Source organism: Balaenoptera musculus, chromosome 3 (assembly GCF_009873245.2).
Source record: "Balaenoptera musculus isolate JJ_BM4_2016_0621 chromosome 3, mBalMus1.pri.v3, whole genome shotgun sequence".
Classification (NCBI taxonomy): Eukaryota; Metazoa; Chordata; class Mammalia; order Artiodactyla; family Balaenopteridae; genus Balaenoptera; species Balaenoptera musculus.
This window is the reverse complement of record NC_045787.1, coordinates 109490070-109502160: the sequence shown is the minus strand read 5'-3', so window position 1 is coordinate 109502160 and position 12091 is coordinate 109490070. Positions and strand designations below refer to the sequence as shown.

At 36.2% G+C, this 12091-nt stretch overlaps 1 protein-coding gene and 1 non-coding gene across 7 annotated transcripts in view; one reads left to right on the top strand and one right to left on the bottom strand.

Moving 5' to 3' along the window:
• AFF4 (AF4/FMR2 family member 4) overlaps positions 1-12091 on the top strand; it is a 97639-nt gene that overhangs the window by 63810 nt on the left and 21738 nt on the right. For all 6 annotated transcript variants that reach the window (XM_036848450.1, XM_036848451.1, XM_036848445.1 and 3 more), the window contains 6 exons: positions 1253-1307; positions 1762-1799; positions 2222-2384; positions 3039-3956; positions 6972-7060; positions 7666-7906. In XM_036848450.1, the coding sequence (XP_036704345.1) occupies positions 1253-1307; positions 1762-1799; positions 2222-2384; positions 3039-3956; positions 6972-7060; positions 7666-7906 (1504 nt within the window). The remainder of the gene's footprint in view (positions 1-1252; positions 1308-1761; positions 1800-2221; positions 2385-3038; positions 3957-6971; positions 7061-7665; positions 7907-12091) is intronic.
• On the bottom strand, positions 5659-5730 carry TRNAK-UUU. The gene has a single exon. It is a non-coding gene; the product is annotated as a tRNA-Lys (tRNA).

Genomic DNA, 12091 nt, shown 5'->3' with positions numbered 1-12091 from the left:
GCTTTGACATATTCACATGTGTAAACAGGTTCATTGAGCTGCCATTATTAAAGCGTAAGGGCTGAGAGAATTCAGAGTAAGTACATTTCTTTACAGGAAATCAGTCATAAAGATGCAGTAAGCCCTTTTCCAAAAGAAAAAACTCTTTTTCTCTGTCCCACTTAATTGGTCATCCTTAGAACACTTTTCGTGTAATCATGTGGTTACTTTGTTTCAAGGTGATCTTTTATGTGATACTCTGAATTTGGGATCAGATTTAGAAACTCAGGGTAAGCTTTGAAGGGAGAGTATAAGTAGTTGTTGGAGTGAAAGAAGATTTCCTTTCCACTGATTGGAGACTGTTGTGAAATTTTAAGAAGAAAGGTAAATGGAGCTAGTGGTAATGAGAAATTAAACATTTTCTAGTTGTAGTTCTTCCTAAGCTTTGTATTAATTTTTCCTTTCTTGTAAAAAGGCAAGGAGTGTTTTGTGGTTCATTACTCAGTTTTTAATTTTGATTTTGATTTTATGGCCTTAAGGAAAATTTAAATCTGTAATTTTACTTTCAAACACTAATTCCAGGAACTGTCAACTTATAGTATTTATTTGTGTTTTTTTGATCAAGGAAGATTTGGAGACTGGAGTTTATTTTTAATTTATACATGGTTATTTCTCTTGTATAACCAAGGTTCTTACCCAAAATTGTTACATCTGCAAGGATCAGTCGTCTTTCATAGCAAGGCATTTATGAACTAGAACTTTGACTGTGTGTTCTGGTTTTCACAATCGCCCAAGTGTACATATCTCTTCATGAAACACTGGGGACAGTGAAAGAGAATTGCTGATGCTTTCATTTTATCTTCCTTCCTTTTAGGAGTTATATTTCTCTAGTGGACTGTTGGGTATGCGTATGGTCATTTGTTTTAATAATGAAAGAGTTTGTGTGTATGCAATTAGAGAAAAGCTAGAGATAACAGAAGTGAGTATAAGAGTTTGTGGAAGGTAGCTTTTGTTTAATTAGAAAAGAAAGATGAATATTGTACTTATGGAAAAGTGAGCTTCCAAAACTGTTAAATTCCACCTTTCTTAATTTTTTACTCTAGATGTGCACCAAACCAGATAGAGTAAGACTTACTTGTTGTTTTCTTTATTTTTCAAGTAAATCTTTGGCTACCACAGTGATTATTCCTAGAATTATTGGTAGATATTTAATACTCTGGTATGCCATGATGAAGTTCCAAAAATAATAATCCTTTCTGCCTTTTCCTTTTAGTATGTTAAAAGATGACTTAAAACTAAGCAGCAGTGAAGACAGTGATGGGGAACAGGTATGTCTACTACTATATAATTTTGCCAGTTTCATACAGTGTTTTCATTGTATTTTATAAGAATTATAATTGAATAATACATTTATGATTCAGTTATTTAAAATAAGTTCCTTCCTGCTGTCTGACACTAGAATGTTATAGTTTTCCGCTTTGTTTTTAAACCTCCATTTTTTTCTTATTTAAAAAAACTGGCTTTTTCTTAATACTTATCATATATCAGAATATACTCGTGAAGCATGAGATTGTTGACAAGAAGAACTAGTAACACAGCTTTTAATCTTATCCTGGCAATTATTCTTTAGGTAAAAAACAGTATTTTTGTAAGTGTTAAGTGACCATTGATGCATACATTAGAGAAGCCAGTTTTTCTATTAAGATTTCAGATATTGTTCACATCAAGCAGATAGAGTACTATTTATTCATTCACAGATTTCCTCTCATGTTTTAATTTTAGGATTGTGATAAGACAATGCCAAGGAGTACACCTGGAAGGTAGGCATCCTTTTATTTCTTGTTTTATTTAGAGTGGAAGGGTCAATCTGATAACAGTGTAGTGATAGAGTAATTGACCTTATAAAGTAAATATTATCGATTGTGATGGTGGTTTTACAACTCTGTAAATTAACTAAAAATCATTGGATTGTATACTTAAAATGGGTGAATTTTATGGTGTGTAATTTACACCACAGTAAAACTGGTTTTTAAAGGTAAGTACTAATGGCTGAGCCGCATTTCAGATATTTTTTAAGGAAGTATTTATTTCATTTATAATGAAGTTCTAGATTCATAGAATTGTAAGAGCTTAACAAATAGTAAACATTTTAAATAAAGTTCATTGTCAGATTTGAATGCTTACCTGTTGTCCCTCTTAAAAAAAAAAGCTTTTGGTCATTTATATGTTTTATCTCTTTTAGTAACTCTGAACCTTCACACCATAATAGTGAAGGGGCAGATAACTCCAGGGATGATTCTAGCAGCCACAGTGGATCTGAAAGCAGCTCTGGATCTGACTCAGAGAGTGAAAGTAGTTCCAGTGACAGTGAGGCAAATGAGCCATCCCAGAGTGCATCTCCTGAGGTGAGAAGGGGGCAAGGGGATGCCTTCCATAGGCCCTCTGAAGGCCCCTGGTGATGGCCAGTTAAGACTAGTTTCAAATATAAAACTGAAGAAAAGAAGATTACATATTCTGACAAAAAGAAACTGAACTGTGTATATTGGAGGAAATTTAGATACTTCAGTGTCCTTGTTATGGGAACATATTTGGTCTAGATTAGGGAACATTTGCAGTCACATTTCAGATCACTAAAATATTGGATTTATTTACTTTGGGTTTTATTTTTGTTTCAACCTGGTAATTCATGTTATTTAGTTATGGTGAAAAAAAAGTCTTAAATAGTATAAATTCACTGTAGGTTGATAAAATGTTGTTAAAAATCTCTGTGGTACCTACATCATTTGTTTACTTTCTGGAATTAAATGTACTGTGTGGTCATTTGGATTCCTGACAGGGATATTCAGTAATTAAAGGCTATATATAACATTAAGCTTATCTTCTCATTCAAGTGATTAAAGCTATTAGTATTTTTAGCCTTTTGCTTTGGTTCAGTCAGAACAATGAAAAACAAATGCCTTTGTGGCATTAGGCATTATGTTTTTCCCTCTTCCTTGAGATTTTAAAGGAAGGAGAAAGTTTCAGTACTGAAAAAGCATACTTCTTTCTCTGTTTTTCAGCCTGAACCACCTCCCACAAACAAATGGCAACTTGATAATTGGCTGAATAAAGTGAACCCACATAAAGTGTCACCAGCTTCTTCTGTGGACAGTAATATCCCATCATCTCAAGGCTATAAAAAGGAAGGCCGAGAACAGGGCACAGGGAATAGCTATACTGATCCAGGTGGTCCTAAAGAAACAAGTTCTGCTACTCCTGGACGAGACTCCAAAACTGTCCAAAAGGGATCAGAGAGTGGGCGTGGGAGGCAGAAGTCTCCTGCACAGAGTGACAGCACAGCACAGAGGAGAACTGTAGGCAAAAAACAACCCAAAAAGACTGAGAAGGCAGCTGCTGAAGAGCCCCGCGGAGGCCTGAAGATAGAGAGTGAAACCCCTGTAGACATGGCTACCAGCATGCCCTCCAGCAGACACAAAGCAGCTACCAAAGGCTCAAGGAAACCCAATATAAAAAAGGAGTCCAAATCTTCCCCTCGACCTTCAGCAGAGAAAAAGAAATACAAGTCAACAAGTAAATCTTCCCAGAAATCAAGGGAAATCATAGAAACAGATACCTCATCCTCAGACTCGGATGAAAGCGAGAGCCTTCCTCCTTCCTCACAAACTCCTAAGTACCCTGAGAGTAATAGGACTCCCGTTAAGCCCTCCTCAGTGGAGGAAGAAGATAGCTTTTTTCGGCAACGAATGTTCTCTCCTATGGAAGAGAAGGAACTTCTTTCACCCCTCAGTGAGCCTGATGACAGGTATCCACTTATTGTGAAGATTGACCTGAATCTCTTGACTAGAATACCAGGAAAGCCTTACAAAGAAACAGAGACACCCAAGGGGGAAAAGAAAAATGTTCCAGAAAAGCACACAAGAGAGGCTCAGAAACAAGCCTCAGAAAAAGTTTCCAACAAAGGCAAAAGGAAACATAAGGTTTGTAAAGGGTTTTTTTTGTTGTTGTTGTTTTTTGAACATCAGCATCTAGAATGCAATGGAAATCTCAGTAAGCCAAAAAATAGCTAGTTGAGTCAGCTATGAGGGAAAATAGAGATGAGCCTAAAGCCTCAAAGAAGCTACAGACACAAGAGTCTCTTGAAGACCACTGTGCCTCTTCCTGTCTCCTTTAGTAAAGAATTATAGTTTCTAATCAAATAAGAAATGAGCCAGTGCTTCTGTTCATGATGTGTGCTGGCCAGTATAGAGGTGAGAGTGAAGCAGAGATTGCAAACTGGCCTTCACAACATTCTTCAAATTTTGGTTTTCAATGTCTTTAGTTGGGATTATTTACTCTTCAGGTCGTCACAGTCCCGAACACTTTTTTCTCTCGTATACCCAGACCAAGTCACACTTTTTAAATTACTAATTCCAGCTAGTGAATTGACTCACCAATTTTAACATGTCCTTAAGAATTTCACCAATCCATTGTACATAGCTATGCCGTAGCTTTTTTACCTTTCAAACGCCCATTTCTGCAAGTTCAGAACTAAAAACATCTGCTGACACATTGCCAGCTCTCATCCCTAAATGCTTCCAAGATAATTTGGGTTTAGAGACAAAGCTTGGTATATATTTTAAGGTCAGCTTTTTTTAGACCCAGGAAATGTGAAAACTCATGGATATCTGTGATTGGAGGATAATAGACACATAATGAAAAGAGCTGAAAAACTTACCTATATAGATAGAGATTCTTTGGAAAAAACAGCTTGATCTTTCAGCTCTAGTGAGACATGTTTACAGGAGAGTATATTTTAATAATCTGTATTGAAGAATAATATAATTTCCCCTGATAAATATGTGTGAATATGATTGTAGAAGACTGAAAACATGAGCAGGTGGACAGAATAGATACCAGAATGGCTGTGCCAGGTGGACTCAGAACAAAACTCCAATCCCAGTTGACCTTGAGAATCTCATGTAGGAGGATAGGAAGAATATAGCATTTTCTTAAAATGAAGTGAGCCAGAGGTTTGTCCTCTCTTTTTTTCTTAAAACCACAGTACTGTGTGCTGCTGCTGATGTGTATTTGGACAAACGAGAATAATACTTCTTTTTTATTTGCACCTTCAGAAGTTGAAGATTTTTTAAAATTTGAATTTCTAGAAAACTGAAGCTTACTACTTTCAGTGCTATAGCTAATGAGCTTCCATTATTTTAGTAAAGGGATGTTTTATTCAACTAGTAAGCTGTTTAGAGCTGCTAGACTCTAGAGCCCGCAGCCTCAGATTGCTGGACTTGGTTATGGGATTTAATTAATAGAATTACATGAATAAGAGCTTGTATATGATAGTTCTGCTCTTTAAAAAACTAAGGTGTTTCTTATGGAATAAAAAAAATGGTCCTTTTGTCTTTAAAAGATACTACATGTTCTTGTAAAATTTTCAAACATTTAAAATATAATATAGAAAGTGAGTCTTTTTTACTCTTTTGTTTAAAATTTTACAATATATATAACTTACAATAAAAAATCCCCTTCCTCTAAAAGAAGTGGCCCATATCTCCTTCCCTCCCCATCTCACTGGCATATATTCCTCACGGGTTTTTTATATTAATAACTATAAGTCAAATTTTGATTTTATAAAATGTATGTATATCACCAGGAAACTGGGTGATGATCCCGCATCTTGTGGGATCTTAGTTCCCTGACCAGGGATTGAACCCGGGCCCCGGCAGTAAAAGCGCCGAGTCCTAACCACTAGACTGCCAGGGAATTCCCAGTGATGATTTTTGAGATTTGCTGCTTTGGTAAAATTAAGTGTCAGGGGCAGTTCCTGAAGGTAAAGCAGATAGTACTGAGAAGAGACCCAGCCAAGGATAATGAAGAATGTGGGTTCCTTTTTCTCATGTTTTCACATGTCCAACTTTAATCATTTGTGTATGGGAACAAATTCTTTTGTTATGGCAGAAAGTTTGCAATATTCGTGCCCTGATATTTAAGTCAATAGGAAATCTTAAATTCATCAAGCAAGTAGCTTGGGGATTATAGACAGGCCCATAGCTTTTGTTTCACCAAAAAAGTTTTTCAAAAATCATTAGGCTTGACTATAAGCGAAAAGATGGACAGTAACGAGTATTGATGAAGATACGGAGAACTGCAGTGCTGGTGGGAATGTAAAATGATGTAGCAACTTTGGAACATAGCTTAGCAGTTCCTCACAAAGTAAATATGTAGTATTACCTTATGACCCAGCAATTGCACTCATAGGTATATACCAAAGAACAGTGAAAACATGTCCATACAAAAACCTGTACTTGAAAAGTAGCAACAACTCAGTTGATGAATGGATAAATAAAATGTGGTATATGCATACCACCATATATTCAGCCATAAAAAGAAATAAAGTACTGACAAATCTTACAACGTAGATGAACCTTAAAAATATTATGCTAAGTGAAGGGAGCCAGACACAAAGGCCACACATATTGTATGATTACACTTTATGAAATGTGTAGAATAGGCAAATCCATAAAGACAAAATGTGTAGATGAGTGATTGCCAGATCTGGGGGTGGAGGGAATGGGGAGTGACTGCCAATGGAGAACAGGGTGCTTTTTGAGATAATGAAAATATCGTAAAATTGATTGTGGTGATGGTTGTACAACTTTGTGAATATGCTAAAAGCCATTGAATTGCATACTTCTAAAGGGAATTTTATGGTATGTGAATTATATCTTAATTATAATCTCATCCCCAGCCCTCCCCAAATCATTAGCAAGATGCCACTAAAAGACTGTTGGAGCATTTCAGCTCTTCTTATCTAAAATAGGAGGCTCCTTCTCAGACTTAAAACCTAATTTATTGAGCATCGTTTAAATGAATTCTTTCACTTCACATTTATCTTCTTTCTGAAGTTTATCAGAGATAAACTGTTTGAGGGTAACTAGTACTGGAAACTGAAATTTGATGAATAGAAATCAAACCTAGCTGCTTTTTTTCTATTTTTCATGCAGAATGAAGATGATAACAGAGCCAATGAGAGCAAGAAACCCAAAACGGAAGACAAGAATTCGGCAGGCCACAAGCCATCCAGCAACAAAGAGTACGTTTGCAAAACATGTTACATGTGTGTCAATCTGTTATTTGCTATTGGGTACTTTCTAACATGCTCTTAGAATGTTCCTTTTAGTAAGTGTATGTCATACACATCTATACACAGTCATATACCAAATAGTGGGAGGTTTTGCTTTTAGCTAATTGGGATGAAAAGCAATTAAGATTCAGTCACATCTTCCTCTCTCCTTTTTTTAGTGGAATAGGAGGTATTTATAGGATAAGAAAGTAAAGCTTTACCACTTTCAGGCTCGGTGACAAGCTTAGGTATAACTTGCAGGATGCTTATGAGCATTAATATCATCATTCACCATTCATCTTTTTGTTAATTTATTCAACCACTATTTATTGAATACTTGTGTGGCAGGCCAAGGTTTAGGCACTGGGTATACAACCATGATGGGGGGAAACACCAGACAAGATGTCTGCCCTCATGAAATTTACAGTTTTATTTTGTTTTGCAGAAATCATGTGTTCTAGTAATCAAATAGGGAAAAACAAATTTGTCTTGAAAGCAGGCAAAGTCAAGTGGAAAAAATCCATCACTCCTGTATGACCGTGTGGAGAAATGAGGGCATTTGTTTGGTTTGGCAGGTCATCTAAACAGAGTGCTGCTAAAGAAAAAGATTTGTTGCCTTCTCCTGCTGGGCCTGTTCCTTCAAAAGATCCAAAAACAGAGCATGGCTCTCGGAAGAGGACTATTAGTCAGTCTTCTTCCTTAAAGTCAAGTAATAATAGCAACAAGGAAAATAGCAGCAGCAGCAAAAACAGTTCCTCCATGTCAAAGCAGAAGAGGACTGAAGGGAAGACTTCCAGTAGCTCTAAGGAGGTCAAGGTAAGGCACCGGGGGCTTGAGCCTTTTGAAAAAAATCTCCTTGCCATGTGACTTCTCCAAGGTGACACTGTGCTTTGAAAATTTTGTAAACATCTTAATTTTATAGACCTGTGCATTTTTACTCTCAAAATGTCATAATCTTGTTAATAAACTTGTGCAGTGATCTGAGACCATGAATGGAATGAAGTCATCTGGCCAGATGCATATTAGTTAGGACAGAAACCCATAATTGGAAAAGTTGGTTATGGAAAAACAATTGATTATGATCAAATTTATAAATAGCTCCAGTTGTTCTGATTGGGTTCTTATCTATGGTTTTAAATGGACTTTGGATTTTTTAGAACTAGCTTTTACAAGCAAGTTATACTACTTATAAAGTGATAAAGCAACCATTTGGCTTCATGAAGAAGAAAATATTTCTTTAGCTGAGCTACCACTGGAATTATTTCTAGAGCATGATCATAATGTAGGGGAATACTGTTAATGTTTGTGGGTATGTAGTTAGATCAAAGAAGCTTTTTCAAGGCTATACTTTAGGCTCTCACCCTGAATTTGTTTACCAGGTTATTTGTATTGCTTTCTAAAGTGTTCTGATCAGGAGCAAACTACCTGACAAAATTAAGAAAATACCTAGATTTTTAAGTATATAATTTACTGAATTATTTGTGACTTAAATAAACAAAGACTTCAGAGTTGAAAAAAATTGACTGTTAAAGGCAGTTAGTTGTGCTTATTAAATGTGGTAATTAAATCTTTTAAATTTTGAGGTAATTTAAATTGTGAACATCTCAGTTGAGATATACAGAAGACTTTTTCTCCTGCTGGACCCCCGAGAGTTAGTCCTAGTGCCCTCGAGGAACCTGTTCTGTTGGCCTCTTTCACTGTCCCAGTTCTCTGTCCACCTCCTGACTGGCTCTTTCTCCATTTCCCATCCTGGAACTGTAGGATTTCAGGACTGTGTGCTTCTTTCTTTAAATCTCTTCTCTCTCTCTCTCTCTCTCTGTCTCTCTCTCTCTCTCTCTCTTTAAGTGCATTCATTAAGTGAGCTCACCTGTTCATTTGGCTTCTGTTAGCTCATAGGTAACACTCTCTGTGTCTCTTCCTTATTGGTTTGTCAGGTTCTTGAAAGCAGGGATTTGTATCTTACTTGTTTTGTGTTTTATCCAGTGCTTAACTTACTGGATAATGAGGAAACATTTGGATCAGATGTAGTTATTTGGTATTTTGTTGTTATCAACAAAATATAAAATGTATTGGCCCTGACCCCTTTGATTTCAAGATCTTGTGGCACTTAACAGTTGTTAAAATTGTTAATGTTAGTCTTGGCAGTTCCAGTTTAGGCAATTATATATGGGTTTATTAAAGAAAATTCTATAACTAACTTAGAAAATATGCTCTTTCCCATATCAACTAAAGAAAAATTAGATAACGTGAAAAACCAAAATTACATATAATTTTTATTTTCGATTTTTCTAGATATTTGCTGATATCAAATTTTTGAAATATGTTGGCATAAATTTTGTTCATTATAGTCTTTTATGTTTTTAATATCTATAATATTGCTACTTATGATCCTCTTTCATTTTTAGTATTAGTTTTCTGTGCCATCTTTCTCTTTTCCTTGATCAGTCTCATTAGAGCCTTATCACTTTTACTTGCCTTTTCAAAAAAACAACCTGTCTTTGTCTTTATTCTCTGTAGTTTATTTTTGTTTTCTGTTTCATTAACTTACACGCTTTATAATTTCCTTTTAATTTCTTTTTGTTTTGCTGCTCTGTTTATTAACTTTTAAAGATTGATACCTAGCTCAAGTTTTTTTAAATTAATTTTAAGTCCTTTTTCTCTAATATTCTAATATAAGCAGTTAGACTATATATTTTCCTCTAAATACTGCTTTAGCTGCATCTTCAAGATTTGGTATATAATATTTTTATAACTCAGTTTAAAAGTGATTTTAATTTCCTTTCTGATTTCATCTTGGATCCAAGAGTTATTTAAACGTGTTACTCACTTTCCAAACAGAGAGATTTTCTAGTTGTCTTTTGGTTAGTACTTCTACCTTAGTTGCAGTGGGGCTGGAAAGTGATCTCCGTGTAGCAATCTTTTGATATTTGTTAAGAGTTGCTTTATAAAAGAGCATAGTATATGGTAGATTTTTGTAATGTTCTATATTTGTTTGAAAAGACTGTGTCTTCCACATGAATTGGGGACAGGGAGCTATATAATTCAGTTAGATTAATCATGTTTTCACACCTTCTGTATGCTGACTGATATTTTGTCAGTTTGTCCTATTGCTCACTGAGAGAAGTTCTTCCAGTTTTTTTTAAATTGAGATATAGTTGATATATAACATTATATTAGTTTCAGGTGTACAACATGATGATTACGTATATGTATATATTGCAAAACAATCACCGCAGTAAGACTAGTTAGCATCTCTTACCACACGTGGTAATTTTTTTTTATTTTCAGAAACTTCAGTTTTCCATCAATAAACTTAAACTTAGGCACTTGTAGATCTGTTTATAAAACACAGAGGGAAAGCTGTCCAAGTAATGTTAGATTGCAACAGTATTTAGGAAGCCATTTCATAAACATGCAGACTGCGTAAAGAGCTTAGCATTTTCTCAAATCTCAGGGCTTTTATTTTCATTCTTTTTTTTTTTTTTAAACATCTTTTTTTTTTTTTTTTTAAACATCTTTATTGGAGTATAATTGCTTTACAATGGTGTGTTTGTTTCTGCTTTATAACAAACTGAATCAGCTATACATATACATATATCCCCATATCTCCTCCCTCTTGCGTCTCCCTCCCACCCTCCCTATCCCACCCCTCTAGGTGGTCACAAAGCACCGAGCTGATCTCCCTGTGCTATGCGGCTGCTTCCCACTAGCTATCTATTTTACATTTGGTAGTGTATATATGTCTATGCCACTCTCTCACCCTGTCACATCTTACCCCTCCCCCTCCCCATATCCTCAAGTCCATTCTCTAGTAGGTCTGTGTCTTTATTCCCGTCTTGCCACTAGGTTCTTCATGACCTTTATTTTCCCTTAGATTCCATATATATGTGTTAGCATACGGTATTTGTTTTTCTCTTTCTGACTTACTTCACTCTGTATGACAGACTCTAACTCCATCCACCTCACTACAAATACCTCCATTTCATTTCTTTTTATGGCTGAGTAATATTCCATTGTATATATGTGCCACATCTTCTTTATCCATTCATCCGATGAAGGAAGCTGTAATGGGTGGAACTGAAGGACTCTTTTACAAGAAAAGAAAAAAAAAGTGGTTACATGGTTTTTTTAAAATAGATTTTAAGCAGAAGTAATAAAATATATATTACTGTGTCATAGGGCTGGATGGGGAAGCAGTTGGGAGGACAGGGTCATAGCCATTGCATAGAGGTCTGTGTTGATAGGAGACAGGATGGACATGTTGATAGGAGGCAGAATAAAATTTAAGAAAGTGTCCAGGCTCTTTTTTTGGCTGTGCTGGGTCTTCGTTGCAGCACTCGAGCTCAGTAGTTGCAGAATGTGGGATCTTAGTTCCCTGACCAGGGATCAAACCCAGGCCCCCTGCATTGGGAGCATGGAGTCTTAGCCACTGGACCACCAGGGAAGTCCCTGTCCAGGCTTTTGAAATCTGACAGATCTGGACTTAAAGCCCAATTTCCAGGAATACTGCTTGAAAGCTGTTTGAACTTGGACTAGTTACTCAGCCTCCTTGAGACTACTTTTTATTCTATCCTAATAGCAGTACCTATTTCATAGGGTTGTTGAAGGATTAAAGATTGTGCTAAGTACTTGGTTAACTGAGTGCCTAGTAAGTAGTAGGCACATAGTAGATGTTAGATATTATTGTTGTTTTCATCGACCAGTTATTACCAGTAAATTTTGTCTTAAGTAGTACTGCTATATTGATAATAGGTTTGTGTCTTCCTTATGTTTTTACAAGTGCCAGGGTCAGTGCCTGGCACATAGTAGACCCCTGATATTAGAAAGAATATTTTTGGTTATATAAAATGGGCTCGGGCTTCCCTGGTGGCGCAGTGGTTGAGAATCTGCCTGCTAATGCAGGGGACACGGGTTCGAGCCCTGGTCTGGGAAGATCCCACATGCCGCGGAGCGGCTGGGCCCGTGAGCCACAACTACTGAGCCTGCGCGTCTGGAGCCTGT